The 23,468-nt window shown below is 46.6% G+C and overlaps 1 protein-coding gene across 6 annotated transcripts in view; it reads right to left on the reverse strand.

The window, feature by feature from the left end:
* dysf (dysferlin, limb girdle muscular dystrophy 2B (autosomal recessive)) overlaps positions 1-23,468 on the reverse strand; it is a 456,546-nt gene that overhangs the window by 249,704 nt on the left and 183,374 nt on the right. For 3 of the 6 annotated variants that reach the window (XM_085975973.1, XM_085975990.1, XM_085975994.1), the window contains exons 16-18: positions 21,181-21,263; positions 5,301-5,336; positions 491-606 (exon numbers count right to left, since the gene is read on the reverse strand). In XM_085975973.1, coding sequence (XP_085832099.1) covers positions 491-606; positions 5,301-5,336; positions 21,181-21,263 — 235 coding nt within the window. The remainder of the gene's footprint in view (positions 1-490; positions 607-5,300; positions 5,337-21,180; positions 21,264-23,468) is intronic. The other 3 variants (XM_085975981.1, XM_085976004.1, XM_085975999.1) reach the window with 1 other exon arrangement.

Here is a 23,468-nt window from a genome sequence, read left to right on the forward strand (position 1 = left end):
CACACGGGGTCCAGCACTGATGGGAGGTGATGCGTTGTCGGAGATGTCGTCTTTCAGATGAGACGTAAAAACGAGGGCCCGTCTGTCTGAAGAAGAGCAGGGGAGATTTCCCTGGTGTTATGGCCAAATTTATTCCTCAACCGACATCACTAAAAAACAGATCATCTGGTCAGATTTCTGTTTGTGGGACCTTGCTGTGCGCAAATTGGCTGCCGCGTTTCCATTGATTGGAAAGCACTTTGAGTTGCCCCGAGGATATGATAAACTGCTGAATAAGTGCAAGTTCTTTCCTGGCTGTTGTCAAAGTTAGTGCTGTCCTGCACTTTGGCTTTTGACCCCTCACCTCAGCTTCTCAATATTAAAAAAAACCACACCATTGGTCATTGACTTTCCATTGCAATCAACCCAATGGAGGATTGCTTTCCACTGACTGGCTGTTCACGTGGCCAGCGGCGGATGGATAGGTGAAGAGTACCCGCGCGCTCCGTACCTTTCCGAGGTTCATGTCTACGTAAGGGTCGGGGAAGCCCGTAAACTCTCGCGGGCTGCCGTACAGGTTCACGAAGCAGGGCCCGAAGGTCGGGAGGTATCCCAGGCCATCATCAACTGTCAGGGGGCCGGAGAAGAAACACAAAGAGGTGCAGAGCAAAACATTAATTTAGGTTAGAACTTCTGCAAAACCCCAACTGCCCCGCCCAATCCCAATCCCAGTCCCACCCAATCCCAATCCCAATCCCAGTCCCACATAATCCCAACCAATCCCAATCCCAGTCCCACCCAATCCCAATCCCAATCCCAGTCCCACCCAATCCCAATCCCAGTCCCACCCAATCCCAATCCCAATTCCAACTAATCCCAATCCCAATCCCAACCAATCCCAGTCCCAATTCCAACTAATCCCAATCCCAATCCCAACCAATCCCAGTCCCAATTCCAACCAATCCCAATCCCAATCCCAACCAATCCCAGTCCCACCCAATCCCAGTCCCACCCAATCCCAATCCCACCCAATCCCAATCCCAATCCCAGTCCCAACCAATCCCGATCCCAGTCCCACCCAATCCCAATAGCAATTTAACTTTTTGAGGACCACAGAGGTGAATGTTCCCATTATATTGAAACAATAAATCACAGTATGTGATCATGAGGGGTTTTGATAGAGTAAATAAGGAGAAACTGTTTCCAATGGTTGAAGGGTCAGTAACCAGAGGACACAGATTAAAGGCGATTGGCAGAAGAACCAGAGACGACATGAGGGAACATTTTTTTACGCAGCGAGTTGTTGTGATCTGGAATGCGCTGCGGTGGAAGCAGATTCAATAGGAACTTTCAAAAGGAAATTGGATAAATACTTGATGGGGAAAATATTGCAGGACTCTGGGGAAAGAGTAGGGGGGAGTGGGACTAATTGGATCGCTCTTTCAAAGAGCCGGCACAGGCCCGATGGGCCGAATGGCCTTCTCCTGTGCTGTGAGATTCTATGTGAGTTCTGGTTTCCCCCACCAGAGGAAATCGTTTCTCTGTATCTATCCTATCGAATCCTTTTATCATTTTAAACACCTCAATCAGATCACCCCTCATTACAGTGCTTTATCCCTTATGTAAGGCAAGTAAGCACCAAAATGATCAGACTAAGGACTGAAGTGGACATGATCCAGAATGCTTATGAACATGGTTATTTTACTGAATGAATAATCCAGGAACATGTGTTCAAATCCCACCAGTTTGAGAATTTGAATTTGAAAAAAAATCTGGCAATAAAAAGCTGGGGTCAGTAAAAGTGACCGTGAAGTTGTTGGATTGTCGTAAAAACCCATCTGGTTTGCTAATGTCCTTTAGGGAAGGAAACCTGCCGTCCTTACCCGGTCTGGGCCTATACGTGACTCCAGACCCACACCAAGGTGGTTGACTCTTAACTGCCGTCTGCAGTGGCCGAGCGAGACACTCCGTTGTACAAGGGCAACTAGAGATGGGCAATAAATGCCAGCGACGCCCACATCTCAGGAATTAAATTTAAAAATCAGTTGGCTGGGGTAAACTCGGAGATGTGGGTTCAAGAACATGAGATGTGAGACAAGAGATACACCACCTCCGGATCCCCCAAACAGTAAAGACATCCCTCTCCAGGTCTTTCATTGATCGAATTACCGTTCACAGCATCACCGAAACCTGAAGAGTTAAGGGTTTGTAATTATACAGGTACGGGGGGGAAAAATTCAGTATCGTCCCGTTTGGGGCGCCATTAGCGGCCGTGCGCAAAGTTTAGCGCCTGGCGCTAATTATCGCCTCCGACGGCAAACTTGGCTTTTATCACCCCTGGAGGTGATTGCAGCGCTAAATCAGGCGCTTCACAACTGTCTTAAGGTGCAAAGGCCGAGGAGCGAGGCGCTACCTCAGAGCACTGGCGAAGCTCATGTGATGTCAGTCAGCAATGGAACACCGACACACTGGCGCCGGCCAGTTCTTAAAGGGGAGTTCTGACAAAAGGTCATCAACCTGAAACGTTAACTCTGTTTCTCTCTTCTCAGATGCTGCCTGACCTGCTGAGTTTCTCCTGCATTTTTCTGTTTTTATCTTAAAGGGGAGGGTTGATCTTGCTCTCCATCCACATCCTGCTCATTGCAGCCTTGAATCTCGGCCTGAATCTCAGCCTGGAGAGACCTGTACATCAAATCTGCTGGAAAGAACAATGGAGAGGCCCAGGGAAAGAGCTCAGAGTGCAGACCCCACAGTCTCTTCTAAATCGATACTAGGAAGGGCAAATCAAAATAAACCTGCAAAGTGCTGCTCAGTACCCAAAACTCCTTCACACAGCGTTGAATCTCTCCAGAAGTCTCTCTCTCTCTCTCTCAGAATGCGTGGTGCAAAAATGTCACCGACAAGAAAAAGGCAGGAAGCGGCCGCCTTTAAATAGCGCTCCCCTAGTCCCTTTCTGACAGCAAAACGCTCCCCTCAACCTGTCCTTGCTAGTGGCAGGCGGTAAGACAGGAGGCGCCAGTCAATATCTGGTCCGGGGCGCTACCGGGGCGTTGTGCACTCGACTGATGTCACAATCTGCCAGCGCAGGAGATCGTGGCGGTAGTGTTTAGCGCTGCCGCAAAATGTCTAGTTAATTTCGCGAGCGGCGCAAACATCGCCGCGCCCGGGCGCTAGTTGCTTTGCTCCCCATTAGCGCCCTCTTAAGGCACTAACGGGAGGCGCAAACCAACTGAATTTTTCCCCCCACGGTTTCTAAACCCACATGGACATCGGCACCATCACCATTAATACCAACACCAGCACCAGCACCAACACCAGCACCAACACCAGCACCAACACCAATCGCAAGCTTCCTCACACCACATCTAGCCAGAAGGCCAGAAACTGTACCCATAATGTAACATGAATTGGAGCACATCAATGAATTCAAAGACAGAGGGCAAGTGGAACTGTCTTGTCAAGACCAGTCAATCGATTCTCCACTTCAAACTCATTGGTGCTTTGTTGTGGGGAAATGGAACAAGGACTTGGGCGATCCGCCTTGTCTTTCTTCATCAACTGGTTCCATCTGTTTGGGTAGAAGTAGGTTATATTTAGTTGGAGGCGAAGGCTATTGGAGCAAAGAAGTGCTCAAGAGAAAACTAGAGGCGATTTTTAGAGAAAGAAGGGATGGATACTGTGAGCGTGGCCCGAGATCAATCAAAAACTTATATGGGTGGGAGTTCGGTTTGTTCTTGTGAGGGTAACACTTTTTTTTAGCCAGTTGGCATGGACCAGTTGGGACCAAGTGTAAATTCTATATTTCCCATTCCCAAAAATACCTGTTGTCCCCACAGAAGCATCTGTAGAGACACATATGTACGGACTATCTTTGGAGATGTTCTAGAATCGTTGATTATGGGTACGAGAGGCCACTCACACGCATGCAGCGGAAAGTGAGAGTGGGTGTTTGTTAAGTTTGGAATGAATACAAGGACACAGCAGACGTTACATGACCAAGTACCATTAGAGCTGGCCAAACCATAGGTCTTCCTGATACAACGCATCCACTAACCAACAAGGTGAGTTGTCTTCTGCCAGTGGAGTGAGGGGAAGGGAGGTTCCTACACACAAGGCCAATGAAAGGGAGGGACAGAGGACGGACGTATTGAATATGGTGGCAGTAACGGAGTATATGGCGATTTTTTAAACTGACCTTCCATCAACTCTATAAAACCCTTCCAACGCTTCGCCCTTGGGAGAAGCTAGGATGAGGGTTGGGTTAGGTTGGGGGCCCCCTCCCTCAAACCAGCGTCAAATATCCTGCTGATGCTGGCGGTCTCATCCTGCAGGTGGACCACGGCCGCCGGGGCCAGTTGCCAGAGGCCGATGGGAGGCCCTTCAATGTTTAACCTGCCTCGACTCAATGGAAGCGAAATTCAACTTGGGCAGGACTGCAAAAACGGGCGGCGGTAGACTGGCCATCTGTACACACCCCGCACAATTCGCCTTTTCAATCGGCCCAATGGAACAGAAAACCGGGCAGGGGGTGTACAACGGTACGTGACCTCCGGCTGGAGTGAATTTCACCACCTAGCATCTTCAGAGGAAGAGAATCGGGGGAGGGATAACAACTTATTAAAATAGGAAGCAGGCTTCCCTCTTACTGGATTCCTGTGTTGGGTTCCAGTCTTGTACTTGCACTCAATCCCAATTTGTAAAACCAATTCTGCACTGCAGGTGTCAACCATAAAACAACTCCCAGGTCAGAAGGTTACAGTACAGGGCCGACTTGTGATTGAGCATTGACAAATTCCTTTGTTATCTTTGCCTGCAGATCGAACACGCGGAGAGATGGCTTCAAGAGGCGGCTCTACCAGCACTCTCCATGCTCCCTTCCTCTTCCAGCGACACTGGCAGTGCCCTCCACCCCCCCCCCGGGTCTGTAAATGTTGCCCCAGTGCACATTGCACGGGGTTCCTCTCTCCTCCCATCCGATGCCTAGCTGGTGCCCCCCATAACACTGAGGTGCCCAAACTCATGCATGAAGGGTGATGCATGACGGTTAGATGCACAAAGCTATGAATTCAAAGAGAGAGAGAGAGAGAGGTGCGTTTGACCAACCGGTGGCTTTCATTGACGGCGGGAGACTCGTTGCCCAGTTGTGCAGCCAAAGCAAGTGCTCATGCACCAAAAAATAAAAAATCTCAAGCAAAGCCTCACTCAAACATCACTGGCACCTTATAGCCATTTCAAGCAAATCTACCGTAAACGAAGCAGAAAACCGCCACCCCCAAAAAAAACAAATAAATGAATATAGAAAATCATTTCTCAAAACCTACAGCCGCTGATGGTGTCTGACATCACTGGGGAAAGATCTGAAGCACAAACAAAGGGAAAATAAATGGAGACAGTTAGAGGGGCGGGGGGCATTAGAAGGAGAACACAATGGAGAAAGAGAGAGGGAGAGAGAGGAAGAGTTGCACACTGTCACCCTACGAATAACTCACAACAGCCGTATCTAATCCCTCTCCCATTCACCAGCCCACCTCTTTGGTTAGCACCTCCTGCTAACTAGCGAGAGTCGAAATCTCCTTTGAGTCCGTACAGTAACACCACAGTGATGAGATTTCCCCGCTGGAATGGGAGAAGGCGCACAGAGCGCCAGGTGGGAACGAGCCTGGAGTTCCAGAGATTCTCCCAGCACCAGAGGGGTCAACAAGGAGGCCATCATCTTCTGTGTTGCGGTTTGGAACTGTGTGACGTTTTACTGATGAAAAGGACCAGATGCAGAATGTGCTAGTAAACAAGGATCACGTGTTTCCAGAATACAACTCGACCGTGTTCCCCATTCAACCTCAACATCTGCCTCAGCAGGTCGATAGGAACCCCACTTACAATCTCAACTAAAGGATATTGCAGCACCATCTCTAGGGAGAAATCGGTACACTGACTGGTGTCTCTCAGTCCCTCTCTCCCTCAGGGAGATATCTGTACACTGACTGGTGTCTCTTAATCCCTCTCCCTCAGGGAGTTAACTGTACACTGACTGGTGTCTCTCAGTCCCACTCCCTCAGGGAGTTAACTGTACACTGATTGGTGTCTCTCAGTCCCTCTCCCTCAGGGAGTTAACTGTACACTGATTGGTGTCTCTCAGTCCCTCTCCCTCAGGGAGTTAACTGTACACTGACTGGTGTCTCTTAATCCCTCTCCCTCAGGGAGATATCTGTACACTGACTGGTGTCTCTCAGTCACCTCTCTCTCAGAGAGATATCTGTACACTGACTGGTGTCTCTCAGTCCCTCTCCCTCAGGGAGTTAACTGTACACTGACTGGTGTCTCTCAGTCCCACTCCCTCAGGGAGTTAACTGTACACTGATTGGTGTCTCTCAGTCCCTCTCCCTCAGGGAGTTAACTGTACACTGACTGGTGTCTCTCAGTCCCTCTCCCTCAGGGAGTTAACTGTACACTGACTGGTGTCTCTCAGTCCCACTCCCTCAGGGAGTTAACTGTACACTGATTGGTGTCTCTCAGTCCCTCTCCCTCAGGGAGTTAACTGTACACTGACTGGTGTCTCTTAATCCCTCTCCCTCAGGGAGATAACTGTACACTGATTGGTGTCTTAGTCCCTCTCCCTCAGGGAGAAATCTGTACACTAATTGGGGTCTCTCAGCCCCTCTCCCTTAGGGAGATAGCTGTACACCGACTGGTTTCTTTCAGTCCCTCTCTCAGTGAGATACCTGTACACTGACTGGTGTCTCTTAATCCCTCTCCCTCAGGGAGATAACTGTACACTGACTGGTGGCTCTCAGTCCCTCTACCTCAGGGAGATAACTGCAAACTGCAAATGAAAGGCATTCCCTCCTGTGGGGTACTGTTCAGGAGAAAGTGTACTATTGCTCGGATCACTGGGAGGACTGTGGGATATTAGATCGAAAGCAGGAACCCTGGGTCTCTTAGTGTAATATTGCACACAGTATTTCAGATGTGGCCTAACTCTCATTCTCAGATAGTAAGAGCTTCTACATGTATATAAAAAGGAAGAGAGTAGTGAAAGTAAACGTTGGTCCCCTAGAGGATGAGTCTGGGGACTTAATAATGAGAAACAGGGAAATGGCAGAGACTTTGAACAAATATTTTGTATCGGTCTTCACGGTAGAAGACACTAAAAGCATCCCAATAATGGATAATCAAGGGGCTATGGGGTCAGGGGGGAACTTAAAACAATCACTATCACTAGAAAGAAAGTACTAGGCAAACTAATGGGACTAAAGGTGGACAAGTCCCCTGGACCTGATGGCCTGCATCCTAGAGTCTTAAAAGAGGTGGCTGCAGAGATAGTGGATGCATTGGTTGTAATCTACCAAAATGCCCTGGATTTTGGAGAGGTCCCAGCGGACTGGAAAACCGCAAATGTAACACCCTATTTAACAAAGGAGGGAGACAGAAAGCAGGCAACTATCGACCAGTTAGCCTAAAATCTGTCATTGGGAAAATGCTGGAGTCCTTCATTAAGGAAGTGGTAGCAGGACATTTAGAAAATCATAATATAGTCAAGCAGAGTCAGCATGGTTTTATGAAAGGGAAATCATGTTTGACAAATTTGCTGGAATTCTTTGAGGATGCAACGAGCAGGGTGGATAAAGGGGAACCAGTAGATGTTGTGTATTTGGATTTCCAGAAGGCATTCGATAAGGTGCCACATAAAAGGTTACTGCACAAGATAAGAGCTCACGGGGTTGGGGGTAATATATTAGCATGGATAGAGGATTGGCTAACTAACAGAAAACAGAGAGTCGGGATAAATGGGTCATTTTCAGGTTGGCAAACTGTAACTAGTGGGGTGCCACAGGGATCAGTGTTGGGGCCTCAACTATTTACAATCTATATTAATGACTTGGATGAAGGGACTGAGTGCACTGTAGCCAAATCTGCTGATGATACAAAGATAGGTGGGAAAGCAAATTGTGAGGAGGACGCAAAGAATCTCCAAAGGGATATAGACAGGCTAAGTGAGTGGGCAAAAATCTGGCAGATTGAGTTTAATGTGGGAAAATGCGAGGTTATCCACTTTGGTTGGAAAAATAAAAAAGTAAATGATTACTTAAGTGGGGAAAGATTACAAAATGCTGAGGTACAGAGGGATCTGGGGGTCCTTGTACATGAATCACATAAAGTTAGCATGCAGGTACAGCATGTAATTAAGAAGGCAAATATTGGCCTTTATTGCAAAGGGAATGGAGTATAACAGTAGGGAAGTCCTGTTACAACTGTACAGGGCGTTGGTGAGACCACACCTGGAGTACTGGGTACAGTTTTGGTCTCCTTATTTAAGGAGGGATATACTTGCATTGGAGGCAGTTCAGAGAAGGTTCACGAGGTTGATTCCGGAGATGAAGGGGTTGTCTTATGAAGAAAGGTTGAGCAGGTTGGGCCGGTACTCATTGGAGTTTAGAAGAATGAGAGGTGATCTTATTGAAAGATATAAGATTCTGAAGGGGCTTGACCGGGTCAACGCAGGGAGGATGTTTCCCTTCGTGGGGGAATCTAGAACTAGGGGGCATAATTTCAGAATAAGGGGTCACCTTTTTAAATCGGAAATGAGGAGGAATTTCTTCTCTCAGAGGGACGTGAATCTGTGGAATTCTCTCCCCCAGAGAGCTGTGGAGGTTGGGTCACTGAATATATTTAAGGTGGAGATAGACAGGTTTTTGAAAGGTAAGGGAGTCGAGGGTTATGGGGAGCGGGCTGGGAAGTGGAGTTGAGGCCAAGATCAGAGCAGCCATGATCTTATTGAATGGCGGAGCAGGCTCGAGGGGCCAATTGACCTACTCCTGCTCCTAAGTCTTATGTTCTTATGTACACAGGACTAGGAGTGGGCCATTCAGCCCCTCGAGCCTCTTCCGCCATTCGGTTAGATCGTGGCTGATCTGTATCTCAACTCCATTTACCTGCCTTTGCTCCATAGCCCTTGATACCCTTATACCCTCTTTGGAACATAGTAACGGCTAGACAAGAAATGACCAATGTCCGTCTAGTTCGCCTTCCCCCATCCTGGGAGTCGCACGATATGATAATGGAGTTGTTGACTAATCACAGCGATCGATCACCATCAATGAGTCTACAACAGACATGAGACAAGGAAAAACCCCAGTGGTGGAGAGCTTTGGGAACCAGAGGTCCAAAGTCACCTGTTCCTCCCGAGCTCGTTACACTCGCCGCACGTCATGTCTCAAATTACTCGCATCCTGTGTCCTGAAAGGAGTGTTCTAGATTCCCCCATCTCATAATTTAGCCCTTTAAGCCCTGGTATCAGTCTGGTGAATTTGCCCTGTTCCCCCTCCAAGGCCAATATTTCTTTCCTGAAATGCGTTGCACGTAACGGAATGTACAGTCGTCATGACCTCTGGCCTTTTGTATTCAATCCCTTTCCATATAAACCTCAAAATACCATTTGTCTTCCAAACAGCTTTTTTGTACCTGTTCACTCAACTTAGGGATGTGTGTCAGCACTATGAATGGTAAGAACCAAGCCAGGGTAAGGTTCAATGGACTTGGCAGAGTTACAGGAAGGAACAACACATTAACTGGGCCAGGGCGATGGGCCTGGTTGACTAACAGAAAGACTCGCATTTCTATAGCACCTTTCATGACCTCAGGACGTCCCAAAGCGCTTTGCAGCCGATGTGCTCACTGTTGTAATGTAGGAAACACGGCAGTCAATTTGCGCACAGCAAGCTCCCACAAACAGCAATGTGATAAATGATCAGATCATCTGTTTTAGTGATGTTGCTTGAGGGATAGATATTGGCCCAGGACACAGGGGCAGAACTTCCCCTGCTCTTTTTCCAATAGTGGTCGTGGGATCTTTACGTCCACCTGAGAGAGCAGACGGGGCCTCGGTTTAACGTCTCACCTGAAAGACGGCTCCTCCGACAGTGCAGCACTCCCTCAGTACTGCACTGGGAGTGTGGGCCTGGCTGATACATTCAGGTCTCTGGAGTGGGTGTAGCATAGCGGTTATGTTACTGGGCTAGTAATTCATATCAGGCCTGGACTAATGAACTGTGAGACATGAGTTCACAATCCCACCACAGCAGCTGGGGAATTTAAATTCAGTTAATTCAATATATCTGGAATAAAAAGCTAGTGTCAGTAATGGTAACTGTGAAACTATTGGATTGTTGCAAAAACCCAACTGGTTCACTAATGTCTTTTAGGGAAGGAAATCTGCTGCCCTTACCCGGTCTGGCCGATATGTAACTCCAGACCCAGAGCAATGTGGTCGACTCTTAAAATGTCTTCTGAAATGGCCGAGCAAGCCATTCAAGAGGGCGGCTCACCACCACCTTCTCGAGGGCAACTAGATGTGGGCAATAAATGCCGGCCTTGTCAGCGACGCCCACATCCCAGGAATGAATTTTTAAAAATGTAGAATCCATTGTAGCTTTTAACAGGGAAGTGGAGAAATGCTTGAAAAATAAAATTGCAGAAGGATGCACTGATAGGGCAGGGGTACGGGACTAACTGGGTGGCACTTTGAGAGTCAGCACTGACACTATGGGTTGAATGGCCCCCACCGTGCTGTAAAAATTCTACAATTCAGTAAGGACATATTACAGAGCAACCTACTAGAAAGAAAGAACTTGAATTTATATAGCGCTTTTCACAGCCTCAGGATGTCCCAAAGCGCTATACCACCAATGAAGCACTTTTTGAAATGTCGTCACAGTTGTAATATGAAGGCCTGTATTGGAGGTCAGCACCAACGTTGAGAATAGTGGGAGGGCGCGGGGGGGCGGGAAGGATGATGAAAAAGAAAGAAATGATGAGGTAAATTAGGAAATACTGACACCAAGCTTGGGAGGGAGGAAGGAAAGATTAAGGGAGCAAAGCACATCCACAACATTGAGGTATTGGAAAAGAATGGATTGAGTGGGAAACTGCGCAATGAGGCATCAAGGGGTACGGGCAGAGAGCGGGAATATGGTATTGAGATAGAGGATCAGCCATGATCATATTGAATGGCGGAGCAGGCTCCAAGGGCTGAATGGCCCACTCCTGCTCCTATTTTTCTATGTTTTCTATGAGCCTCAATCACAAAGCTGAAACGAGTAACTTTATCTCAGACAAGGGTGTTGACAGGAGGGAAATTACAATTTATATTCTCATCCTTGTATTCAAATCCCTCCATGGCCTCGCCCCATCCTATCCCTGTAACCTCCTCCACCCCTACAACCCTCTGAGGTCTCTGCGCTCCTCTAATTCTGGCCTCTTGAGCATCCCCGATTTCCATCACCCTACCAGTGGTGGCCGTGCCTCGAGCTGCCAGGGCCCGAAGCTCTGGAATTCCCCGCCTTAACCTCTCCGCCTCTCTACCTCTCTCTCTCCTCCTTTAAGACGCTCCTTAAGACCGACCTCTTTGACCAAGCTTTTGGTCACCTGCCCTAATATCTCCTTATGTGGCTCGGTGTCAAATGTTGTTTTATAATCGCTCCTGTGAAGCGCCCTGGGACGTTTTACTATGTTAAAGGCGCTATATAAATGCATGTTGTTGTTGCTGGTTGGAGGGAGATTCCGATTTGCTTACAGTGCTGAGTGCAACCGTTTTGCGTGAGGTAACTGAGCTCGGGGCAGCCAAAGACTTTTTTGGCAATCAATGCCCTGATTGGATTAGTGTTTCTAAGAATAGCAGACAGAAAGACCAGTCAGTAACTCTCCAGCACCATCTGTTTGGCGTGTCTGTCAGAACACAAAATAATATTGGACAAGAAACAGAAAAACAAACATATTTGCAGAAAAACGGCTTAAAGGTTGCTGCTAAATATGGGCCAATGTTGGAAAGAAAGACATGAAAGAAAGAACTTGCATTTCTATAGTGCCTTTCACACCCTCGTGACATCCCTTTACAGCCAATGAGGTACTTTTTGAAGTGCAGTCACTGTTGTAATGTAGGAAATGCAGCAGACAATTTGCGCACAGCAAGCTCCCACAAACAGCAATGTGATAAATGACCAGATAATGGCCCTGCATTTCCAATTGGAGGCTTCCTGCGGGCAGATTGGTGGGGAAAATGATGGTGCTGTGTTTATGTACTGCACATTTGTCAAATTAAAACGTGTAATTTAAAAGTAATTTACCACCCACACCCTGTAATGATTAATAACATGTTATTCTATAGTGGACACTAGGTGGAGCCATAGAGCTGTGTAGAGCTGTATATAAGACTACACTACCCAGCTGTATATATATTAAGACTACATTACCCATGAGGCACTAGGCTACCCACAAGGCAGCAGTCAAGATGGAAGCCTCCACAGATACTGTACCTAGTCCACATGGGCTCAATAAAGTAACTAGCAAAAGCTAGCTGTGTTCATAATAAGAATGTCTATTTATTAATGAACATAAGATGGTACCAGGGTGGTGAAGATCTGCTGAAAATTGTGAAAAGCGACATGGAGAATTTGAAACCACTAGAGCGTTTGAAACTCACAGAAAAAATCGACTACAATTGGCAGACTTTTAAACAACAATTCGAACTCTACATTGCAGCCATCGGATTCGGTACGAAGCCAGACGCAAGGAAGATAGCGTTGCTGCTCACGGTTGCAGGCCCACAGGCGATCACAGAATATCACAGAATATCACAGAAACCCCACAGTGCAGATAGAGGCCATTTCGGCCCATCGAGCCTACACCGACACATATCCCACCCGATCCCCGTAACCCCTACACCAACACATATCCCACCCTATCCCTGTAACCCCACGTATTTAATACCCCTAACACTAAGGGTCAATTTATCATAGCCAATCAACCTAACCCGCACATCTTTGGACTTTGGATAGAGGTATTTACTACATTTGTATGTAATCCAGATGAGAACAGAGAAAAATTAGAAGATGTGCTAAAAAAATTTGATGCACATTGCTCTCCCAAAAAGAATGAGACGTATGAAAGATACATCTTCCGTTCTCGGACACAGCAACAAAATGAGACTTTTGATAGCTTTATAACTGATCTGAAACTGAAAGCACAGACATGTAATTTCTCTGAGCTGAAATCATCCATGATTCGTGACCAGATTATGTTTGGTATTCATGAAAAAAAAGTCAAGGAACGTCTGTTGAGAGAAACCGAACTAAATTTGGAAAATGCAGTGAAAATATGCCAAGCCAGCGAGCTAGCTCGAAAGCACGCGAAGACTTTCAGTGAAATCAATAATGATGCGATTGTAATGAGTGATAATGCTGCTGTCAGTGCTGTGTCCTATAAGGGGAAGAAATATGGGCAGAACAGAAATGAAAAGCAATCGGAGGATGAAATTTTTAATTGTAAACGCTGTGGTTACAAACACCAGTTAAGACAATGCCCAGCGTTTGGAAAAATGTGCACAAAGTGTAATGGAAAGAATCACTTTGCCAAACAATGCTTTTCAAAAGTACAACCTAAGAAAGGGCAACGAGTTAATGTAATTGAGGACACTGATTTAAGTGAGACATTTTTTGTAGGAATGGTGTCATGTGACAATATCAAAAAGGATACAGAAAATGTGCAGCCCTCAGAAATGGACAATGCTGAACATAAAGTTAATGCAGTAAAAGAGGACAAATGGATGATCCCACTGCAGGTAAATGGAGCATTAGTTACCTTGAAACTAGACACTGGGGCAAAAGCAAACTTAATCAGTATGAGTGACATTAACAATATGAAAGAAAAGCCAAAAATACAGAAAAAGTCAGTACTACTGAAGGACTATAATGGACAGAAAATAGATAGCTTAGGTGTATGCAGACTTAAAGTGACAGTCAAAGACAAAGTGCATCATCTCATGTTTTCTGTTGTGGCTGAAAGGCTTGATTCACTGCTGGGTGACAAAGCTTGTGAGGACTTAGAACTGGTCAAAAGAGTCTACCGTATAAACTGTGCCATAAGCAGACCAGATAACTCGTTGGATTCTGTAGTGAATAATTTCCAGGATGTGTTCAAAGGATTTGGAGTTCTACCATTCACTTACAAGATCCAGCTAAAGGAGGATGCTCAGCCAGTGGTACATGCTCCATGAAGAGTTCCAACACCCCTGCGTGACCGGCTCAAGAATGAACTGGACAGAATGACCACACTAGGAGTCATCAGGAAAGTCGAAGAGCCAACAGACTGGGTTAACTCCATGGTATGTGTAAAGAAAAAGAACAATGATCTAAGAATATGCATGGATCCAAAGGACTTAAATGCAAACATAAAACGTGAACACTACCAGATTCCCAAGCGAGACGAAATCACCAGTGAAATGTCAGGTGCCAGATACTTTACAAAGCTCGATGCCTCACAAGGATTTTGGCAACTAAAACTGGATGAAGAGAGCACCAAATAATGTACCTTCAACACACCATTTGGCAGGTATTGTTTCCTCAGAATGCCTTTCGGGATAATATCTGCACCTGAAATCTTTCGTAGAGCGATGGAACACATAATTGAAGGTCTGGAAGGAATTCGGGTCTATGTTGATGACATCATCATCTGGGGCTCCACACTGAAAGAACACAATGAGAGACTGACTAAAGTGCTACAGAGCATACGCCGGAATGGACTGAAGCTCAACAAAGCCAAGTGTCAGTTTGGCGTCCAGGAAGTCACTTTCCTAGGAGATAATCTATCTGGTAAAGGAATAGAGCCAGATATGGAAAAAGTAAACGCCATACTCAACATGCCCCGACCCACTGACAAAAAAGGAGTGCTACGCATCATGGGGATGATAAACTTCATTGGAAAGTTCATTCCTAACTTGTCAGCCAAGACAGCCTGTCTGCGAGACCTGCTACATAAAACAAATGAGTACGCATGGACAGAAAGACATGAACAAGAGTGGATAAACCTCAAAACAGTGCTGACAACCACACCTGTACTCACCTTCTTTGACCCAACAAAAAGAATCAAAGTGTCAACGGATGCATCAAAAGATGGCCTAGGTGCGGTCTTGCTACAAGCAGAGGGTGAAGATTGGAAGCCTGTTGCCTATGCCTCCAGGTCTATGACTGATACTGAGTGTCAATACGCCCAGATTGAAAAGGAATGTCTAGGCTTGGTAGTTGGACTAGAAAAGTTTCATGGCTACATATATGGACTTCCCACCTTCACAGTTGAGACAGACCACAGCCCTCTGGTTGCCATCATAAAAAAAAACCTGAATGAGATGTCTCCAAGGATTCAACGACTCATGATGAAGCTGCAAAGATATGACTTTGAACTGATCTACACACCAGGCAAATACATAGTGTTAGCAGATGCACTATCCCGAGCACCCACAATGAGTCATGTGAGCTCTACTGAAGAAGACGTGGCTGTTCATGTGAGTATGGTCACTGCTGCGCTGCCCGTGTCAGACACAAAATCAAAGCAAATAGCAGAAGAAAAAATAAAAGATACAGTATTACAAACAGTAATAGAGAACATTCATCATGGTTGGCCAAAAGGTTCCTGTCCAAAATATTTTCACATAAGGTCAGAATTGAGTGTCGCAAGTGGACTATTACTAAAACAGAACAGAATAGTCATTCCACAGGCTCTACGTCAAGACATGCTCAAAAGGATTCATGAGGGACACCTCGGAATTGAAAAATGCAAAAGGAGAGCAAGAGACACTGTTTATTGGCCTGGCATAAATAAGGACATTGAGAACATGATAGGCAAATGTGAGACATGTCAGAAACACCAAAACAAGCAAAGGAACCAATGATAGTAGCTGACATACCAACAGCAGCATGGCAAAAGGTTGGTATGGACCTTTTTCATTTAAATGGTAAAGACTATCTAATAGTGATTGACTACTATTCTAACTATCCTGAGATGGCGCTGCTCTCAAGCACCACAGCAAGCAGTTTCATAATGCATGTGAAATCCATCTTTGCCAGACATGGAATTCCCAGGATTGCTGTTAGCGACAATGGTCCGTGCTTCAACTGTAAGGAGTGGCAACAGTTTGCAGCACATTATGACTTTCAACACATCACATCCAGTCCTTTGTATGCTCAGTCAAATGGTAAGGCAGAGAAAGGTGTTCAAGTTCTCAAGCAGCTACTGAAGAAAGCGACAGAAAGCAAGTCTGATCCTTATCTCGTCCTGCTGAGCTACCGAGCCTCACCTTTAGACTGTGGTTCTTCACCTGCTGAACTACAAATGGGTCGCAAGTTGCGCACCACGCTACCCTGCTGTGCAAAAGAACAGCAAAGTGAGGAACTGAGACAGAGACTTCAACTGTTAAAGCTGAAACAGAAATCATACTATGACAAGTCATCCAAAACTCTAAAACCATTGACAAGGGATGATGTTGTCAGGATTGAGGATCTAGATGCATGGAACAGGAAAGCTACAGTTCTTGAGGAAGTAGGACCAAGGTCATACACTGTTAGAACTGAGGAAGGACAGATTCTCAGGAGGAACCGCCGTTCCCTCCTAAAAACACAAGAGACTATTCAAGAGCAGATTGATGACAACGCCGCAACTGCATCTTGTCATTCACCACCAGAACAATCTCATGAAGACACATCAGACTTACCCGTGTTGAGAAGATCCACACGTGAAGTAAAAGAGCCTGATGGACTTAATCTTTGAGTACAATGTAAAGCTTTGAAAATGTGTTGACTGTTTTGAAAATGTTTATGTTTATAGAGCACTAACAAAAGTGTTACTGATATTATCTTTATTGTTTTCTTGAAAGTTGATTGATATTGATTTTGTTAAACCTCAAAGAAAGGGGGATGTAATGATCAATAACATGTCATTCTATAGTGGGCACTAGGTGGAGCCACAGAGCTGTGTAGAGCTGTATATAAGACTACACTACCCAGCTGTATATATATTAAGACTACATTACCCATGAGGCACTAGGCTACCCACAAGGCAGCAGTCAAGATGGAAGCCTCCACAGATACTGTACCTAGTCCACATGGGCTCAATAAAGTAACTAGCAAAAGCTAGCTGTGTTCATAATAAGAATGTCTATTTATTAATGAACATAAGACACCCCCGTATCAGTTTTGTGATCACTTAACAACAATATAGCTGTCAATGCAAGTTTTTCTTGAAAACTGAACTGACTCTTAAAAATTATTGTGCACATCAAATATAAAACAAAATACAACATTTGCACTGTTGGTTCTTGTGGTTTTATCATTTTTTGGCTGCTTGAATATATGTTAAAATGTAAATTTACTGGAATAATCAATTCTATGAACTTACCTACTGGTTCCGTAGATCCCGAGGCTTGCGATCCACTTCAGTGGCAAAAACAGGAACACAGATTATTATCTGAATGGCAATAGATTGGGAAAAGGGGAAGTGCAACGAGACCTGGGTGTCCTTGTGCACCAGTCGCTGAAGGTAAGCATGCAGGTGCAGCAGGCGGTTAAGAAGGCAAATGGTTTGTTGGCCTTCATAGCGAGAGGATTTGAGTACAGGAACAAGGATGTCTTGCTGCAGTTGTACAGGGCCTTGGTGAGGCCACACCTTGAGTATTGTGTGCAGTTTTGGTTGCCTTATCTAAGGAAGGATGTTCTTGCCATGGAGAGAGGGCAGGGAAGATTCACCAGACTGATACCTGGGATGGCAGGAATGACGTATAAGGGTCGATTAGGCTTATATTCGCTGGAGTTTAGAAGAATGAGAGGGGATCTCATTGAAACTTATAAAATTCTAAACGGACTAGACCGACTAGATGCAATAAGGGGAAGTCCAGAACCAGGGATCACAGTCTAAGGATAAGGGGTAAGCCATTTAGGACTGAGATGAGGAGGAATTTCTTCACCCAGAGAGTGGTGAACCTGTGGAATTCTCTGCCACAGAAGGCAGTTGAGGCCAATTCATTAAATATATTCAAGAAGGAGTTAGATATATTTCTTGAGGCTAAAGGGATCAAGGGATATGGGGAGAAAGCAGGGACAGGGTACTGAATTTGGATGATCAGCCATGATCTCATTAAATGGCGGAGCAGGCTCGAGGGGCCGAATGGCCTACTCCTGCTCCTATCTTCTATGTTTCTAAGTTTCTATGGGCCTCTCCTCTTCGAAATGCGCAGAGGCCCAGGTATCCCAGGGGCACGTGCGGTTCACAAGCACCCCTGGGATCACGTGGGCCGGGCGAACCAATGAAAGAAGGGAATCCCCCTTCACACTTTTGACAGTTCCGTACTGACAGAACTGACAAAAGTATGAATGGGGATCACATTTAAAAACACACTAAAACATTAAATAATTTTTTTAAATTACATAATTAAAATTAATTAAAATGCCATTGAATTAAACAAAGATTAAATTTTTGGGAAAAAAATTAAATGTTTTTATGGGGCTAAAAATAAACTTACCTTTTTGAAGAGTATATTTAATTTATAAATGAGTTATCAAATTTCATTTTTCTATTTTTTTAAATGCTTAGGGGGAAAAATTCGGTATCGCCCCGTTTGGGGCGCCATTATCGGCCGTGCGCAAAGTTTAGCGCCTGGCGCTAATTATCGCCTCCGACGGCAAACTTGGCTTTTATCGCCCCTGGAGGTGATTGGAGCGCTAAATCAGGCGCTTCACACCTGTCTTAAGGCGCAAAGGCCGAGGAGCGTGGCACTACCTCAGCGTGCTGGCGAAGCAAGGAAGGGCAAATCAAAATAAACCCGCAAAGTGCTGCTCGGTACTCAAAACTCCTTCACACAGCGTTGAATCTCTCCAGAAGTCTCTCTCTCTCTCAGAATGCGTGGTGCAAAAATGTCACCGACAAAAAAAGGCAGGAAGCGGTCGCCTTTAAATAGCGCTCCCCCAGTCCCTTTCTGACAGCAAAACGCTCCCCTCAACCTGTCGTTGCTAGCGGCAGGCGGTAAGGTAGGGGGCGCCACTCAATATCCGGTCCGTGGCATTGCGCACTCGACTGACGTCACGATCTGCCGGCGCAGGAGATCGTGGCGGTAGTGTTTAGCGCCGCCGCAAAAGGTCTAGTTAATTTCGTGAGCGGCGCAAGCATCGCCGCGCCCGGGCGCTAGTTACTTTGCGCCCCATTAGCGCCCTCTTAAGGCGCTAATGGGAGGTGCAAACAACTGAAATTTTCCCCCTTATGCTGGTAATAGCAGGCCTGAAACCGGCACTTGCGCGCCCCCTACTGGCGCGTACACACCTCGGGGTGCGTCGGAAAATCCGGCCCAATCTGTTTTAACGGTGCTGATTGAGGGATAAATATTGGCCAGGACACTGGGGAGAACTCCCCTGCTCTTCTTCAAAATAGTGGCCACGGTCTCTTTTACGTCCACCTGAGAGAGCAGACGGGGCCTTGGTTTAACGTCTCCTCCGAAAGACGGCACCTCCGGCAGTGCAGCACTCCCTCTGTGGTCAGTGGCTGACAGTAGGAAACTCAGAACAAGAACTGCAGATCAGAAAGGGCAATCTGTCTTGGACTGGAGGCCGTGTAGACTCATCACTATGGTTACGTAGGAAAATGTGACCGCCGTCTTGCACAGAACAAAGTCCCCAAAACAGGAAATTAGATAAATAACCAGCGCATGTGGGATCTTGCTTTGCTGCCACATTACCTGCATTACAACAGTACTCCATTGGCTGTAAAGCACTTCTGGGACCTCCCGTGGTCATGAAAGGCGCTGTAGTAATGCAAGTTCTTCCTTTTTCTTCCTGATTTGCACCAAGTCCCATTCACCCATCACCCCCAGTGCTCGTGCACCTACATTGGCTCCCGGTCCAGCAACACCTCGATGTTAAAATTCTCATCCTTGTTTTCAAATCCCTCCATGGCCCTCGCCCCTCCCTAATCTCTGTAACCTCCTCCAGCCCTACAACCAATGTTCCCTGTAAGCTGCACAGCGGCGCAACGCTCCAGGGAGCCCGCGCAGCCGGCTTGACAGCCGTTCAATGCAAACACCACGCATGGGCGGTATTTTGATTGGCCCACTCAGCCCCTTAAAGAAGCCGCGCTGTGTCAAAAAAAAATGACATGGAACATTTGCCTGCAAACCCCCCCCCCGAGATCTCTGCGCTCCTCTTATTCTGGCCTCTTGAGCATCCCTGATTTTAATCGCTCCACCATTGGCAGCCGTGCCTTCAGCTGCCAGGGCCCTAAGCTCTGGAATTCCCTCCCTAAACCTCTCCGCCTCTCTCTCCTCCTTTAAGACGCTCCTTAAAACCTACCTCTTTGACCAAGCTTTTGGTCATTTGCCCTAATATCTCCTTATGTGGCTTGGTGTCGAATTTTGTTTGATAATCGCTCTTGTGAAGCACCCTGGGATGTTTTACTACTTTAAAGACAAGTTGTTGTTGTTGTTCCAACATCCCCCACATTTAGCAGGTTATCTGGTCTACGTGTATTTTATCCAGTTGTGTTGTTTGTAGGAATATTTGGCAGCTCACCGTGAGAACTCAGTGTTCATCGTGAAGTAGCACCACAGATTCACCATGAGACAGGCAGGTAGGGCTACTGGTGTGATGCCTAACGTTATCTTTAGAGCAGAAAAGGTTAAGGGGAGATTTGATAGAGGTGTTCAAAATCATGAGCGGTTTATGATAGAGTAAATAAGGAGAAACTGTTTCCAGTGGCAGGAGGGTCGGTAACCAGAGGACACAGAGTGAAGGTAATTGGCAAAAGAACCAGAGGCGAGAGGAGGAGAATATTTTTTTACGCAGCGAGTTGTTGTGATCTGGAATGCGCTGCCTGAAAGGGCGGTGGAGGCAGATTCAATAGTGACTTTCAAAAGGGAATTGGATAAATACTTGAAGGGAAGAAATTTGCAGGGATATGGGGAAAGAGCAGGGGGGAGTGGGACTAATTGGATTGCTCTACCAAAGAGCCAGCACAGGCACGATGGGCCGAATGGCCTCCTTCTGCACTGCATCATTCTATGATCAGCAGTGCAGGACTTTTAGCTCATGGGTTTGGGCCCAGGTCCCAGGGCTGGTCAGAGTTTGGGCAGTTCGAACATAGCTCCGAGCGAGTGTGAGCCCAGAGCTCACAACTTCCTCATTTGGAAGAATTGTTGAGAGGCCACAGGATGGCTAGTGTGGAAAATAGAAGTGGCAGACTGGTACCATGGAGCGGGAGGGGCCGGCGGGGGGGGCGCATGGGGGGTAGTGTCTGATGTGGAGCTTAATGCATTTTGGAAGGGAAGAACATTTTAACCAATGCCGCCAACTTACCATAACCATTACTAAACTTCAACCTGCCGTAACTATCACTGACCTTCTATCTCTCCTCCTGGGGCTGAGATTTTTGACATACATAAGTAAGTTGTGCCAATCACATCATTCTGGGTTAAGCGATCCCTGTTTGGAGTAAAGCACATCGACAAAGGTCACCCATAAACACAGACCCAACTGGCCGGCACCCAGGGTGCGAATGTTTATAACAACATAAGAAATATTAAGAGAGCATTCGCACATCACCCAGGGTTTCGTGGAATAAATCTATCATTAGAGATATATAAAAGAGATAAAGCTTCTCAACTCCTCTCCTCCCACAGCCCATGTACACTCTCCCCTATCACAGGCTCTACCCACCCATTTAATCTCCTCCCTCAATCCATGTACACTCTCCCCTATCACGGACTCTACCCACCCATTTAATCTCCTCCCACAGCCCATGTACAATCTCCCCTATCACAGACTCTACCCACCCATTTAATCTCCTCCCACAGCCCATGTACACTCTCCCCTATCGAGGACTCTACCCACCCATTTAATCTCCTCCCACAGCCCATGTACACTCTCCCCTATCACAGACTCTACCCACCAATTTAATCTCCTCCCACAGCCCATGTACACTCGCCCCTATCATGGACTCTACCCACCCATTTAATCTCCTCCCACAGCCCATGTACACTCTCCCCTATCACAGACTCTATCCAGCCATTTAATCTCCTCCCTCAGCCCATGTACACTCTCCCCAATCATGGACTCTACCCACCCATTTAATCTCCTCCCACAGCCCATGTACACTCTCCCCTATCATGGACTCTACCCATCCATTTAATCTCCTCCCACAGCCCATGTACACTCTCCCCTATCACAGACTCTATCCAGCCATTTAATCTCCTCCCTCAGCCCATGTACACTCTCCCCAATCATGGACTCTACCCACCCATTTAATCTCCTCCCACAGCCCATGTACACTCTCCCCTATCATGGACTCTACCCACCCATTTAATCTCCTCCCACAGCCCATGTACACTCTCCCCTATCATGAACTCGACCCACCCATTTAATCTCCTCCCACAGCCCATGTACACTCTCCCCTATCATGAACTCTACCCACCCATTTAATCTCCTTCCACAGCCCATGTACACTCTCCCCTATCATGGGACCCTACCCACCCATTTAATCTACTCCCACAGCCCATGTACACTCTCCCCTATCACGGACTCTACCCACCCATTTAATCTCCTCTCACAGCCCATGTACACTCTCCCCTATCACTGACTCTACCCACCCATTTAATCTCCTCCCACAGCCCATGTACACTCTCCCCTATCGTGGACTCTACCCATCCACTTAATCCCCTCCCACAGCCCATGTACACTCTCCCCGATCACGGACTCTACCCACCCATTTAATCTCCTCCCACAGCCCATGCACACTCTCCCCTATCATGGACTCTACCCACCCATTTAATCTCCTCCCACAGCCCATGTACACTCTCCCCTATCATTGGACCCTACCCACCCATTTAATATCCTCCCACAGCCCATGTACACTCTCCCCTATCGTGGACTCTACCCATCCATTTAATCCCCTCCCACAGCCCATGTACACTCTCCCCGATCACGGACTCTACCCACCCATTTAATCTCCTCCCACAGCCCATGTACACTCTCCCCTATCATGGACTCTACCCATCCATTTAATCTTCTCCCACAGCCCATGTACACTCTCCCCTATCATGGACTCTATATTAACGATTTGGAGGAGGGGACCGAGTGTAACATATCAAAGTTTGCAGATGATACTAAGATGGGAGGGAAAGTAGTGAGTGAGGAGGACATAAAAAACCTGCAAGGGGACATCGACAGGCTAAGTAAGTGGGCAGAGATTTGGCAGATGGAATACAATACTGGAAAGTGTGAGGTTTTGCACTTTGGCAGGAAAAATCGTAGAGCAAGTTATTATCTTAATGGCAAGAAACGGGAAAGTACTGAAGTACAAAGGGATCTGGGGGTCCTGGTGCACGAAACTCAAAAGGTTAGTATGCAGGTGCAGCAAGTGATTAAGAAGGCCAATGGAATGTTGGCTTTCATTGCTAGGGGGATAGAATATAAAAATAGGAAGGTATTGCTTCAGTTGTACAAGGTATTGGTGAGACCGCACCTGGAATACTGCGTACAGTTTTGGTGTCCATACTTAAGAAAGGACATACTTGCTCTCGAGTCAGTGCAAAGAAGGTTCACTCGGTTAATCCCGGGGATGAGGGGATGGACATATGAGGAGAGGTTGAGTAGATTGGGACTCTATTCATTGGAGTTCAGAAGAATGAG

This window comes from Somniosus microcephalus, chromosome 2 (assembly GCF_052327205.1).
Source record: "Somniosus microcephalus isolate GS21.2 chromosome 2, FLI_Smic_1.0, whole genome shotgun sequence".
Lineage (NCBI taxonomy): Eukaryota > Metazoa > Chordata > Chondrichthyes > Squaliformes > Somniosidae > Somniosus > Somniosus microcephalus.